At 43.6% G+C, this 15,435-nt stretch overlaps 1 protein-coding gene across 2 annotated transcripts in view; it reads left to right on the top strand.

Moving 5' to 3' along the window:
* The window catches only part of OSBPL5 (oxysterol binding protein like 5), an 83,877-nt gene that overhangs the window by 42,163 nt on the left and 26,279 nt on the right, over window positions 1–15,435 (top strand). For both annotated transcript variants that reach the window (XM_018555518.1, XM_018555526.1), the window contains exons 4-10: window positions 1,285–1,365; window positions 2,922–3,023; window positions 5,172–5,375; window positions 5,462–5,546; window positions 6,698–6,869; window positions 7,903–8,089; window positions 9,093–9,277. In XM_018555518.1, coding sequence (XP_018411020.1) covers window positions 1,285–1,365; window positions 2,922–3,023; window positions 5,172–5,375; window positions 5,462–5,546; window positions 6,698–6,869; window positions 7,903–8,089; window positions 9,093–9,277 — 1,016 coding nt within the window. The remainder of the gene's footprint in view (window positions 1–1,284; window positions 1,366–2,921; window positions 3,024–5,171; window positions 5,376–5,461; window positions 5,547–6,697; window positions 6,870–7,902; window positions 8,090–9,092; window positions 9,278–15,435) is intronic.

Below are 15,435 nucleotides of genomic sequence, written 5' to 3'. Positions count from 1 at the left end.
TATATAGATATATGTAGATATTATACCGGTATATACTGTATATATATATATATATATATCTACATACTGTATATCTCCATAGCAACAAGCAAAACCAGAGCATTTCCAAAAGATTAAATGTATACAATACAATGTATTCAGGGAATGTGTTCACAGCTCTCCACACAATGTGTTCACAGCGCTTAGCCACACAATGTATATTTTTTATCCTGAAACAGCCATTCGTCCTCTAAGGTTTATGGACAAGTTAAACCTTAGAGGACGTACAATGAGGACGTACAAAGAGGACGCGCAGTGGCTATACATTTACCAATATGATTGTTCAAGCATAGAAATTGTTTCAATAAAACAATGCTATGTTTGAGAAATGTATTACATTAAATAGGCAGTTCAATTAAAAATTGACCATTTGCATTGATAAGGGCCGATCGGTCCCACCCAAAACATTCCCTGCCACGTGTATCTGGTCAGGTGGGTCTTTGTATTACATAGTCCCCACCTGACCAGGTTTACTGGTGGCCACATGGGAATCAATACAATCATTTCATCGATCATATAACTAAACTGAATTGAATGCGAATCACAAACCATAGACTTTCCATTGAATCGGATTAGCATACTGTTGATCAATTTCGACTATGCCAAGTCAATCAGCCATGGCGGAATCTTGCCACTTGCTTTTGATTGGTCAAACCAGTTTCTGCGTGTTTCGGAGAAGTTGTCAATTGATGGAGCAATCTTTTTTTAATATTATAAAATAACTGATACATTGTATTTTGTTCAATATTTTCAATTTGCAAAATGTGTGTTGCATCATTCGATAATGTAAGCAATTGCGAATCGCTTGTTTGCCTGCCTAGATCAATCACAAATCGCTATGTGTATGGTCACCATTAAATTCTGGATAGTAGGAGCTATATGGCAGCAGATCATTCTTGTAGAGGGACCAATCAGAAAGTCTTTATCACTATATTAGCATCAGGCTTTGGTGGTGCCGCAATGGCATAGCACACCTTGAGGCCTTGTAATTCCTACTATCTAATCCTGATATACTGCACTGGAATTCTTATGTTCTGGCTGCATTTGTTCAACACATATTTCATGGGTTCTGGTCTGGAGCCAACATTCGGAATCCTGGCTTTGTAACAGTCCCCCCCACCACCCCCCAACAATGCCATGTCAATGGATTGCGCTGCATAGACCCCCATTCACTCATGCTGATTTCAGATACATTCAGTGACACAGTCCTAATACATCCTGTAATCTCTGCTTTGTTTTTTGCAGATCGATAATAAGCTTTGCAATGGGACAGACAAAGAATGTTTATCCCCCACATCTAAATCAGTCAAGATGGACACTCTCAAGGTAAGTGAGCCTGTATGGCTATAGAGATCGCGTCCAGGCAATAATAAGTTAAGTTAAAGCTACCAATGAATTGCTAGTGCTGTGCAGTAAACACTGCAGATGTACTAAAATCAGAATGTTCTTTTGTTGCTCCTTAAAAGGTATCTGTGGTCAAAAGCTTCCAATTGTGAGGCAGCGGCTTAGTATTGTCAGCCTGCAACAGGAAGTGCTGTTACTGGCAGGATCTCCAGGGAAGAAACTTTGAAACGGATTCACGAAAAATAATTTGCTTATGAAAACTGTATACAGGGAATCATGATGCCAAACAATCCCTATAATGACACAGCCTGAAATTGTTGCCTCAGGCGGTCAACTCTTTGGGTCACGTGGAGGGTCGGCAGACTCTTTTCGGCCACAGCATCCCAGGTTGCTAAGAGCTGGGCGCGGAGATGTGTAAGGGCCATAAATGTCCCCCCTCCCAGCTCTTAGCAACCTGGGACACTCTAGCCAGCATCCTGCCCAGCTCTTGGCAACCAGTGACGTCAGAGGCAGAGTCAGCAACGGAGAAGCAAATCACAAACCAGTCTGGGGTCAAGTCAAAGGTTAACAGCTGAAGACCATTCAGAAACTTCCAAGCTTAGCACTATTCCTTAAAGAGGTCACCTGGCACCAAGTGTAGAATTAGGATTACACGTCCGTGTTCCTGCATGGCCACGTATCTAAGCAACGTACCCTTGTAGATTAGCGTGCTCACTTAAGTTAGCATGCTTGCAGGAATTATACTAAGCACGTCAATTAGCCTGGGTACACGAATTAGCGAGTTTATGAATACGTCTGTGCACATGCAGCTAGCTGGTAATAACTCTTGACCTGTGCATTGGTGTATATGCACCTTGTCTTATGATGTTGTCCTGATAGGAGTCAATTTAAGCACTTCTAGTTGAGGGCAGGTGTGTGCTGCAGCATGACACGAGCTGCAGTGCTGTGCAACGACCAGCAGGTGGTTAAGACTCAAGGCTGATGATTCCAGAGACACATTTTCAAAGGGAAGAGCTACTGCTGTGCTTTCCTTTTTGATAATTCAGAATGCTCAGCAAAGCCAGCTTAATGGGTGCCCCATGTATTAAATGTTTATTGGTAGACTATAGATTTGATATAAATAAATATTGGCAACCTACTGTCTGAGGCTAATGGTACATGATATTTGGTGTCCGGCACCATAATTTAAGAGGCATGATTTAAGGTTGGTCCTGACACTAACATTTGGGGGGAGGAAAAAAATCCTTTAGTGTCACTTTAAAGCTAAAAAAATAACAATATTAAACAAAATTATTGGTTGAGGAAGTAGTAACCCCCCCTCGAAACTTGTTGCACGCTTATACAGGTTACTCAATACAGATGATTTAACATGTTCTGGTTTAGTGAAGTTTTATCATATTCGGATACATTCCAGGAACTGGACATACCCATGCTGAGTGTGAAGAAGTCTGTATCCAGCTCAGCCCAATTATCTCGCAATTTGGTGTTGTCAGTATAATTTTGAAGTGACTAATCATCTGCCATTTTTTTATTTTCAGGTGCAGAAGAAGAATTATAGGCAGGAGAAGAAGAGAGCCACAAAGCAGCTATTCAGTGCTCTCAAAGACCCCAGCGTGGTGATTGTGGCTGACTGGCTGAAGGTTAATTTATAGAATCAATTCCATATGACCTCCTGTAATAGCCAACTTGGGAACCAAGGGGCAAAAAGTATCATCAAGAAGCTGTGGCTTTGTGGTTGATTCCTTCCTTAAATGGACCTAAAATAATTTAAAATGCAACTCAGGCCTACTGCACCTACCTCCCCTCCAGCATTGACCTCAAGCTCCCTCATAAGATCTTCACCTTGTCTTCTTCTGGCTTTAGCACCTTTGGCCATCTTGAATGACCAGCCTGGTATGGCACAGCCCCCGTGACCAATCATTTGTTCCGGTACCAAAGGCATGCCGATATTGTCCATAGTAATTCATCCCAACACTCAAGTTTCACCTTTTAAAGCACATGTGTCAAACACAAGGCCCAGGGGCCGAATCTGGCCCACCAGGCCATTTTAGATTTCTTCTTTCAGATCTAGGTATTAAGTTATTAATAAACCCAGTGATAATCGAATGCAGAGGCAATTATAAAGATTGGATACATTTATATAGTCTTACAGGCCCTTTGAGGGCAACCATAATGTTGATGCGGCCCACGATTGAATTGAGTTTGAGTCTATCAAGCATTGGTGCTTTAAAGGGATAGAATTTCAGTGATGGCCACAAACAAAGCCATTGTTTTCCTCTGTACTAAAAATAAAACTACATCTACTGGTTAGTTGATTGTGATGGAAAATGGCGGTGTTAGGCAACTGGTCCGAGTAAGATCTTGTAGGATTAGAATTGTCCATCATCTAGAAATGTATCAAAAGTCCAAAAAAACAAACAAACCACAAACTCATTCATGTTGGTCATAGCTTCCCAGAAAAACAAATGAATGAACATGACATTTGTTGATCTGGTTAAAAACAATTAGTCCCACAGTAGAGGAGTACTTAACTGGGGGATTACACGACTGGAATGTGGAGGCTTTGGATTTTAAAAGGTTTATTGTGTTCAATGGAAAATATGAATACGTGAGGACTCATCTGATTGGTGGCTCATGGTGTAGGTACAGGGAAGGCAGACTTTAACATATCCAATGCACATCCAAAGTTCAGTCACAGGGAGTTCTGCCACCCATCTAATTGTCCACAATTGGCTGTGGACAAGTTTGGAGAACAACTACACTTAAACTGTATCCCCGGCCAAAACGTTTTTCTTTCGCTTGGATCAATTCCTGTCCTAGAGACAGAACAGGAAGTGAAAGGAAATGTTTCCAAACTAAGGGAAATCCCCTCTTAGATAGTTGTTCACAGAACATATGTCTCCAGTCTGAAATTTTGGATTTTTTCCATCACCGTCTGTCTTGGTGACAATGGTAACCAGGACAGGGTAAATCTCTCCCGCTGGACACAGACAACAATATAAACACAGCAGAGGTTCTAATACCTTCATATGATCTTCAAAACTAAGAAAAAAAATTATTTGACTGCAGATACACAATAAAAATATTTGATAAATAGGGCCCCAACGTTAGGTTTTACATATTTTTTTTAATTGGTGGTTGTTTCCTGATCTCTTTTCCTGCTACTCAATTACTAGAACGTATTAGAACTTATGAAAGTATGATTCTTAGAAGCATTTGCCTTGTGAATCTCTGTGAACATTTGTTCTGTGCAAGAAAAAAAAACCATATGTTCTTAGTAGATTTTCTTTCCAAGTCGAATGTAATATCAAGAAAGTACCGCATTACGGCCACTAGATGGATCGGAGGAGCATAAGAAAGAAATACTTCTTTCCTGTGCTCCTCAGCTCCATCTAATGGCCATAATGTGGTATTGCATTACATTGAATCGGAAAAATAAAATATACCTAGAACATTCGTTTTTGCCTCAATTCGCATAGGAAGAACGATAGATATTCGCAGGGTGAGTGGATCTGCGAATAGTTTATGAATAGAAATGTAGAGAAGTCAGCAGCACACCAGCGATTCAAAAGCCACAGTCCTTTTTTTAAAGAAACATAACCTTCCATAGTTTATAAATAGACCCCTAACCCAATGCCTCGAAATTAGCAGCAGTGTTGTCAGCCTGCCTCCTTTAATTGGCAGCTGGACCTGATAGACAGCCCAAATGGGGGCCCAAAGACACTTTATAGACTGTATAACTCATACAACTCTTTGACTGACCAGTTTTTTTTTTCTCTTTTTTGAAGATTCGTGGATCACTGAAAAGCTGGACAAAACTGTGGTGCGTCCTGAAACCGGGGCTGCTCCTGATTTATAAAACACCAAAGATTGGACAGTGGGTGGGAACATTGCTCCTCCACTCCTGCGAGCTGATCGAAAGGCCCACCAAAAAAGACGGATTTTGTTTTAAACTTTATCACCCGCTGGATCAGTCCATCTGGGCAGTTAAGGTATATGACGTTCAGTGAACCTTAAAACTCAGCCAACGGCTCGTACCCCTCCCATGTAACATCACTGGGCGGTCTGTGTGTTTCAGGGTCCGAAAGGTGAGAATGTCGGGTCCATCACTCTACCTCTACCCAGCAGCCACTTAATATTCCGAGCAGCGTCTGAATCAGATGGTAAGAATGACAATTAAATTAGAGAGAAGAACATCCGGGCAGGTGTCTATTTCAAGGTTTATTAATTTCTAGTTTTATTAATTATTATTATCAATTACCTCTTGGTCTGTAATTTATTTCACTTCCTGCAATAGGGTGACAACTATGTTTCTTCTGCAGTAAAATCGCTCAGCAGCGTTGTCACCGATTCTGGCCGGAACGCACTCGATCGCATTGCGGCCGGCCCACTTTGTTGTAGTGCGGGAGGAGGTGTTGCGGTGCTATGAAGTGAATGGCGCCGTAGCCACGCCCTCCAGCCGCAATGTGATCAGCCACATGGGAGTGCAAGGCACATCAATGCCTGCGGTCCGGTCAGAAAAAAATGCTACAAGCACTATTTTTTCTGACCAGACCGGAACGCAGGCATTGATGTTTCACGTGTTCGCACTGCGGCTGAAGGGCGTGTCTGCGGCGTGTCACCGCCACGCCCCCTCCCGCCCCACAACAAAGTGAGCCGGCCGCAATGCGATCCAGTGCGTTCCGGTCAGAATCGGGCCGGAACGCACGGTGGCTGCTGTGAACTAGCCCTTACGGCTGATGCTTTGATACATCCAGCTCATTACTGTTAGGGCACATTCACACCAGATGCAGTGCGTTATGGTCCGATTCTGGCCGGAACGCACTGCATCGCATTGCGGCCGGCTCACTTTTTTGTGGGGCAGAAGGGGGGCGTGGCGGGCCATTGAGGTGAATGGCACCATAGCCACGCCCTCCGGCCGGAATACGGGCAGCATTTTGATCTCACCGGACCGGTCTGCAGCTACAATATACCTTGCGATCCCGTGCGGCCGATCTCATTGCGGCCGGTGGGCGTGGCTACGGTGCCATTCACTTCAATGGCCCGCTACGCACCCTCCAGCTCCACAACAAAGTGAGCCGGCCGCAGTGCGATACAGTGCGTTCCGGCCAGAATCAGACCGGAACGCACTGCATCTGGTGTGAACGTACTCATAGATGGAATGGGAATCTTTCCTGTAACATGTTGTGTTGCTTTTCACACGGCTGTAACAATGTAGCAAGAATCAGCTGCTGTCTGTAGCTGTAATGTGTCCGGAATAAAGAGGAGAATTGAATGTCTGTAATATGAAGTCTTGAAATATTTTGCATTTCAGGGAGATGTTGGATGGATGCGCTGGAATTGGCTCTCCGCTGCTCCAGTTTATTCAAGATCAATTTGCCCAAACTTGGAAAGGAGGGCGAACTTTTGTCACCGACCGATTTGAATCACACCGGACTCTATACACTGCTGCAAGCTTCCACGGTCTCCGAGCAGGAGCTCTTCCAGTAAGATCCCGCCCCCTCCAGGGTTCATTAACAGCAAGATGCAATTACATTAATGACATGTTAAAGCTCCAGGCAGATACAACAAACAATATGGGAACCCAGAGAGTGCTAAAACTCTGGAAGACTTTCTAAACCTTCCTCACTCTACTAGAAAATGTGTTTTTATTGTTTTCTGTGTTCCAGTGGGGAGGGCGGAGGGGTAAGGTTGTCCCCCTTTTATTTTTCATTCATTAAAGGACACAGCAAAGATTGTTAGATCTTGACCACTGGGTTATACTGCCATCTGCAGGAGTAGGACACTAGGCACAAAACACACGCACACAAAAAAAGCCTAGGGGTGCCTCCTGCTGGTGACCAAAACCCCAATTGCTAGCGCCCCAGTTTTGTAGGGTTCTTGCTCCCCTGGATGCCAGTTTTTGGCACAAGGTCCTAAGGCAGCGGTGTGATTGGGGATGTGACCTTCGCATCGGGGTTTTTTTTCCTTTTGGTGTCCTTGGAACCACTGCTTGCGAATGCCCCAGTGTTGAAGATTTAACAATCTTCGCTGTGTCATTAAGTGAACAAAAGACAAAATTAGATTTTTGTACTCACCATGAAATCCTTTTCTCTGCGTTAATCAAAGGGCACAGCACTCGCCCTTGTTTATGGCTGTTGCCAAATGTTTGATTTTGTTAACTTACTGCTCGCTACTAACTAGAGCTGTGTTAGCAAATGGGGGTTGGGCACCAGCAGGAGCCGCTTCTAGACATTTTTTTGTGTTTTGGGCTTAGTGTCCTATTCCTGCAGGTGGCAGTGTATCCCAGTAGTCAAGATCTTTCAACTCTTTGCTGTGTCCTTCAATGAATGCAGAAAAAAAAAAAGGATTTTTCAGAACAAAAATCCAATTATTTCCTGTTCTACCTGACACAGGTAAAAAGACAGACAGCGATGGAAAAGAAAAACTTCTTACCCTTTCTGCACTCTATCCAAAACTAAAATCAAATTTTGGAGTTAGACTTTAAATGACATTTATCTAAAATGTTGATGTTTTTAGGCTTACTGAAATCATTCCAGAAAATGACGCTTTCTCGGACAAGTCGGAAAAAGATAACATCGAAGAATCGGAAAATGAGCACAGTCGGAAAACCAGTGAGAGCGACCAGTCTGAGCTACACGGAGAGATCTCATTGGACAGAGAAGGGACCACCTACATGGAAGAGCTGTATGAGGAATTTGGGGAGGTAAGGTGGTGACTCTGAGACAATCTGCATGTGTACAGTAGTTCAGTAGTTTAGAGGCAGCATATTTGTAAAGCCAGTTGAGTGCAAGTAGCTTTGAATTCTCCGAACAGGACTCTGTTTTTCTACTTGTAGGTATAGCTTCTACTGTGAGGAGGTTTGGCCACTATACAAATCAAAAGAGGCACAGCCCCATCTAGTGGCTGTACCCCTGCCCCCGCATACAAGCAGGTATATGCACTTTATGGCATAACGTTTGTGGTCACCTGGCCATCACGTTCTTCTATGCCAGTGCAGGGGTATAGCCACTAGATGGGGCTGTGCCTCTATTGATTTCGGTATAGTTGCTGCCGCCAGGAGGTTTGGCCACTATGCAAATCAGTAGAGGCACAGCCCCATCCAGTGGCTATACCCTGGCTTTACACCTGCATACAAGGAAGTGTATACACTATATGGCGTAACGTTTGTGGTCACCTGGCCATCACATTCTTTGATGCCGGTGCAGGGGTATAGCACAGACCCGTATGCATTTCGGAAATTCGGATCTCAAATGCCACTCGTGTCTGGCAGCCTCAGCTTTAGTATTATATCTGTATATAGTTGTATGTGGTAGTCGTAACGAATAAATGTTAGCAAACTCATCCGAAACGATCGACACTCGGATTTCGTCGGAATCCGAAACCCGAACCGATTTGAATTTCGGATCCGAATTCGGAAATAACAAAATATCCGAACCGACCCGAATTTTTCTGCAGCTTACATGTCTCTTGGCCATTTAGTATTGTTTCAAATGCCATCTACACCCCATAAAGTATCGCTGGTGCTCAAGGTGATCGCACGGATGGCGCTGTGTAGAAACTCCAAGTAATCACAGAAGTTCACCGGCACAATTTTGTGTGTGCCGGTGAACTTCTGCGATTACTTGGCCATTTAGTATTTCACAACTATATCAGGTATTCCGAGCAGATTTTAGCGCAGGCTGAGCTCTTCTTTGCTCTCTGTGTAGGTCGGAGAAGCTTCCCAGACAGAGACGGTGTCAGATGAAAACAAAAGCTTGATGTGGACTTTGCTGAAACAAATGCGACCAGGAATGGACCTGTCCAGAGTGGTGCTGCCAACCTTCATCCTGGAGCCTCGCTCGTTCCTGAATAAATTATCCGATTATTACTACCACGCTGACATTCTATCACTGTGAGTACCGCTTGGTGTTTTAGTATATTGAAACATGCACCTGAAACGCATACCAGCCCCCTGCCTTATAAATAGAAATTTACTTTGACAAAAGAATTAACAGAGAAGTATGGGGGTAAGTGTTTTTCCCCATAGTTCTCTTAAGGGTCACAGGAGGACATATACTAACCTCCTCCTGTGACCCAATACTCAGTATATTGCGGGCTATTGCCCATGTTACACTAAGAGCTCCGCAGCCGGGACAGATCCCAACAATACTGTCGAGATCCACCCAGCTGCGTGAGTGACAGAGGGCTCTGCCTATCTAGATGCAGAAACAGCTGCGCCCGCCCCCTTTCCTGTTCGTTCCTCCACTCAGCATTGGAGGATCGGAGAGTGGAGGGGGGAATCCCTGCGGGGAGCGGTGACTGAGAGTCACCGCTCACTGCAGGGAAACAATTGGGAAGTGAGCGGATTGGCGGCATGTTTCTGCTCAATTCCTGATCGATAGAGCCGACCTGTGACAGCTTCTTTGTGACAGGTCGGCTCTAACTATGAGGATGAGTGGAAATCACTCACCTCATAGATCTCCTTTAAGCTTTCCTTGCAAATGTATCAATCATTAATTGGATAATTATTGATACATCCAATCAATCATACATCCAATCAATCACCCTGACCTTAAACCCTATTGGCTGCTATGTATTACATCACTCCAGTTATTGCTTTTGCTCCTCCCTCTGCCTTATTGGATAACCTTGCTGCGGTGTGTATGCTTTCGGCAAGAGAGGAAGCTTTGATGACACTCGGCAGCACTGGAGATACATGATAATGACCCGAGATCAGAGACGTTGTGTAGAGCCGATACAACGTTTCCCTTTACATCGAACAAAGAGAATTTTACATTGGATTGGCTGTTCGTATTCTCTTCTGTTGTCTTTGATATTCAGAAGTCCATCAGGAGATGAAAGGCTTATATAATGCGTTCTCCTAGAACAGCGCAGGCTCTGATGATTATTCCTCGACCTTATAAAGATAGAATGTCGTCTATGAAAGCCTTCGCCGGGATTACATTCTGGTAGTCCATTAAAGGCTGAGCCGTGAATAGCCGAGGCCTTCCTGCGTCCTCTCTCGTCTATTTGATTTTTTCATTTTGCGTGTCACTGTCACTCTGATGAGATGTAAACGCAGTCGGCACAAGGTCACCGCTAACTTTGATACAAAACTCCGGCTTGATATACAAAACTATATCTATAATTATATTCATACAAAACGATGCGTCTTCTTGTTTGATGAGAGCAATAAAAAAAAAAATCCCTTTCAAGTCTTTGTAAGAATTTTATCAAAAGTGTTTGCAGATCCGCGCCTTTCATGCTTGTCTTCCCGCGCCCTCTCTGCATAAGTAAATAGAAAGTCACTCGCACTCCAACTCGATTCTCAGAAAATCTTTTATTGACCAAAGTTGTGTCACATTGTAAAGCGACGTTTCGGAACCGGGCGGTCCCTTCTTTAGGCAAACAAAGTGTAATCACCCAACAAAAATTTGCAGATATATATACAACAGTGAAAAACAATGAGCCAATCACAAACTTGTTCCAATCCCCCTTCTGACGCCACAATGACGTCATACTTTCATTTTAACCACCTGGCCGGGCTCAGTGCTGTAATGAGAAAAGCTGCTGTGTATGCATCCCCTTAGAAGTGAAGGAACCTGGGAAAAGTATCTCACCGAAAATGATACTTCTGTTACAGGGGAGTGTTGAACGATGACTTGTATCTTAGTGCAGCCAATCACACAGACAGGAAATTAGGTTCATATGGAACCTAGGGGAAAATATGGTACCTGTATGACTGGGCTCGATGGAAGCAGTTATTCCCTGACTTATCCTGCTGCATATTATTTTAGAGGAAGCTAAAACGTATTTACTGCTCTGGAACGAAATTATGGGGCAGGAAGTAGGTCTGGAAATGGATGTGTCATATACAAAAATCTATCTTTATATGTATTTCTTTCTCTCTCTCTCTCTCTCTCTCTCTCTCTCTCTCTTTATCTGCTCCTCCTCCTTCTCTCTCTCTCTCTCTCATTCTATCTATCTATCTATCTGCCTGTCTCTCTCCCCCCCTCTCTCTCTCTCTCCAACTCTACTCTCTCTATCTGCTCCTCATTCTTCTCTCTTTTTCTCTGCTCCTTCTCTCTCCCCCCCTCTCTCTCTCTCTCTCTCTCTTTCTCTCTCTGCTCCTCCGCCTACTGTCTCTCTCTCTGCTCCTCCTTCTCCTCTCTCTCTCTCTCTCTCTCTTTCTCTCTCTGCTCCTCCGCCTACTGTCTCTCTCTCTGCTCCTCCTTCTGCTCTCTCTCTCTCTCTCTCTCTTTCTCTCTCTGCTCCTCCTTCTCCTCTCTCTCTCTCTCTCTCTCTCTCTGCTCCTCCTCCTACTCTCTCTCTCTCCCTGCTGCTACTCTCTCTCTCCTCCTCCTCTCTCTCTCTGCTCCTCCTACTCTCTCTCTCTCTGCTCCTCCTACTCTCTCTCTCTCTCTGCTCCTCCTCCTCCTACTCTCTCTCTCTCTCTGCCCATCTATCTGCTCCTCCTTCTCTCTCTCTCTCTCTCTCTCTCTCTCTCTGCCCATCTATCTGCTCCTCCTTCTTCGCTCTCTCTCTGATTCTATCTATCCAATCTATTCTATTATCTATCTCCCTTCCAAAACTCCAGGTTTGAGAACGGGTGGAGGTAAACCTAAAACCCTTATAAGAATAAACTAGAACGCCCCAGCATCCTGCATCTAGGAGTGCAGGCTCTTCTCCACCTCCCTCCCCAATGATTATAAATATTCCATTAAAAAAGTATCTGAAAGGTAAACCATATTTGGTTTGGGTCAGCATTTTTTATATATATACTGGGGTTTTTTGTGCACTGATTTCTGCTTTTCACGTGTTTATTGTACAATGAAACGACACCATTACGGCTTTTCCGGGGGGAGAGAGAAGAAGATGTTTGCTTTCAAATAATCTATAATTGAATCTCCTGCTCGTTTCTCTTACACATTCAGTTACGCCGAACTTGAACCGTTTTCTTTACACATGTAGTATTTCTTTTTAAATGATTTTTTTGTCAAATTTTTTTTAGTTCATGGCAAATAAATATAAATCCATGGACGAATGAATAAATAAATAATAAAATAAATAATAAATGAATGTATACATAAATACATACATGCATACATACGCAAATCACAACTATTTTACATTACTTTCAAAAAATAGATAAGCTCTATGTGACCAAAGTTGAAAGAGGGAAAGAGGAAGGTCTGTACTCCTGAATGAGACAGTCTGGGTTCTGATGGCAGCTATGGTAACCTGATAGAATGGCCCTTAGGAGTCCTTTACCCATTCATGCATGGGGTGCAGGCTGACCATACTGAATGAGATTCTCCTTTGTATGCCTGGAGGTACCCCAAGTTGAACGCCACTGCTGTGTATTATACATCTTTCACGTCTGTGCATTGCACTTTTCTGTTTTTAAACTCTTTATTTATAAAGACCGCCTAGGGGTTCAAACAAAAAGCATTACAAACATGTAAGAAAAATCTAATTATAAACCATAACCTGTACACCAAACTACACACATTGTATTTTGTTAATGTTAACTTTATACAATGGGGGGGAATTTATCAAAACTGGAGCAGACAAAATCTGGAGCAGCTGTGCATGGCAACCAATCAACTCCTCTCTTCAGTTTGTTCAGTTAAGGTTTGAAAATGAAAGAGAGAAGCTGATTGGTTGCTGTGCACAGCTGCTCCAGATTTTGTCTGCTCCAGTTTTGATAAATGCCCTTCTCTGTTTTCAGTCCATATTCTGCCCGTGAGACATACAGCATCGTTGGTTGCTAGGATGCTGTTGGCTATCAAGGTGTCTTGTTAATTTCAATGGGACCATTTCAACTCAATACCCATCGTTTAACTCACCAGGGGGCTCATCATCTTACAAAGAATAAGTGCATGCACCAAGAGTAGAAGAATAGGACCCAACCAGATGGGGAAAAACACACCAGGAACGGGGAGAGGGAGAAGAAATAAAAGCATTCCACATTATTAGGTCACATGGTACAGTATGTATTTATCATGTTGCAGATAATATTTATCATTGCATATGTATAATATCACCATCATCTATCATACGGACATTTATCTGGCAGGTCTGCGGGATGATAAAGTATTGGTACATGTGTGAGAGTCTCCAGTTAATGAGTAATACATCATTTACCGATGGCGAGCTCCTTCCATTCTATTTTACATTTCTAAGAAGACATCATCGGACCTCTGGAAACCATTGCCGCCAAATTGCCGCTCTCCCAATTAGCTGTGTGTTCTAGTTAGGAAATCCTCCGGAGACTTTTTCCACTATGGGGATTTTATAGGGCTCATTTTTTTTTCCTGGAAGAGCTCGATGTTCCCGCAAACATCATCATCTCATATTTCTTACCTGAATATAATTCTTGAAAGGCTTCCAGAGAAGAATAATAGTTACTTTTGCTCAGGGCGTAATAGAGTTTTGACTGGACATGCACTTTAAGGGCCAGGATAAAAGGGAAGGAAAATCTCAAGCCTTTTTTTAATTAAAGGAGAACTAAGAGGTCAGTGAGAATCACTCCTCCTCATAGTTCTTGCCGACGTGTGACAATGAAACTGTCACACGTCGGCTCAATAGATCGGGAAGTGAGCGAACACATACCGTCGCTCGCTCACTTCTCGATCATTCCTCCCCTCTCAGATCCTCCAGCGCTGACTGGCAGAACGGACGGGGGAGAAGGCGGGTACAGCTGGCTCTGCCTCTAGATAGGCAGAGCCAGCTGTGACTCACGCAGCTGGGTGGATCCAGACAGTAATGTCGGGATCCGTCCGGGCTGCGGCGATCTCAGTATACCGCGAGCTGTAGCTTGCGATATACTGAGCTTTGGGTGTCGGGAGGACGCTGGTATATGTCCTCCCGTGACCCTTAAGAGAATTATGTGGAAAAACACTGACCCCATAGTTCTCTTTTAATTTTGGAAGGAGTGGAGAAGGGTTAGAACCTTTGTTAGATAATAATTGTTTAAAGTGATATTAAAGTCAAAAGGTGTAAAGCTATTTCAAATGCTGATGAAATCAGCTCCTTGATGCATAATGGTTTTAGTTACTGCAGAATCAGCTGGTCCTCTGAGCAATGGCCCTGATATCCTGTTTTAGGGGGGCTCCTTTCCCTTGCAGGGTCCTATGGAACCACCCTTGTTTGTGCTAGCAAGCTGTGTGTGTCTTCACAAACGCACAGGCACAGCAAGGGAAGACACCACCCTCCATCCTGCTCCTCCTCCCTTCTCCGAGCTAGTAGATGGACGGCTACGCACTGGACAAGAAGATCAGGATTCTGGTAGAATCCCGGACCCGTTAGAAATCTGGACCCCGCCTAATTTCTGGGGGCTAGGGGTGCATGGAGGGGGCATCAGCTGAATGCACAAGCTCAGTGCCTCTGATCATGTCTAGAAATTTCACTGGCAATTGCGCATATGCCGGGAAGCGGGCCCATAACATTCACAGCAGAGGCAAAAATTTACACAAGAGCACCTATGCGGGGAAGCTACTGGCTTTACAGCGCACTGGCACTAGTATGTTAAATTTTGCCTTGCCAGCATGTGCAATGCACCGCACCCACCTCTGGAAATCAGGAGTATTTGTGGTGTGGCAATAAAGAAAATAATTCTGTCAGGTTGATTAAACCTTTATGGTCTCCTCTACTGCTACTGTAGATGCTACGTTCGTTCACTGGTACTGGCACAGGCAATGGCGTAAGAAGAAGAGACGAGCCTCCTCCACACAGCCAGGACTCAAATCCATTGCCCTGTGAAAGATGCTGATACCTATATGCAGAGACCACAAAAATCATTTAGCAAATAAATGATCAAAACTGAATTTTTGCTTTGCTAAAACTTCAGCAACAATTAGGTAATTTACCACAATTTTCACGATTTCTGCTACATTCATCGGAGTCATCAGGGAAGGTGAATTTTTAGATGGCTTTGGGTGGTTTAAAGGGGGCGGTAGGCTTTAAAGGGCCCCTGATGATTACAAAATACTTTTTGTTTACTTTTTGTTTTATGTAACAACAATTTTTAAGGATTTTATTTCTTTTTAGAGGCACATTCATTGAGTG

This window comes from Nanorana parkeri, unplaced genomic scaffold, assembly GCF_000935625.1.
Source record: "Nanorana parkeri isolate BGI_ZX_2015 unplaced genomic scaffold, ASM93562v1 scaffold10, whole genome shotgun sequence".
NCBI classification, from domain to species: Eukaryota; Metazoa; Chordata; class Amphibia; order Anura; family Dicroglossidae; genus Nanorana; species Nanorana parkeri.
Note: the sequence above shows the minus strand (reverse complement) of the source record. Positions and strands in the feature narration are given on the sequence as shown.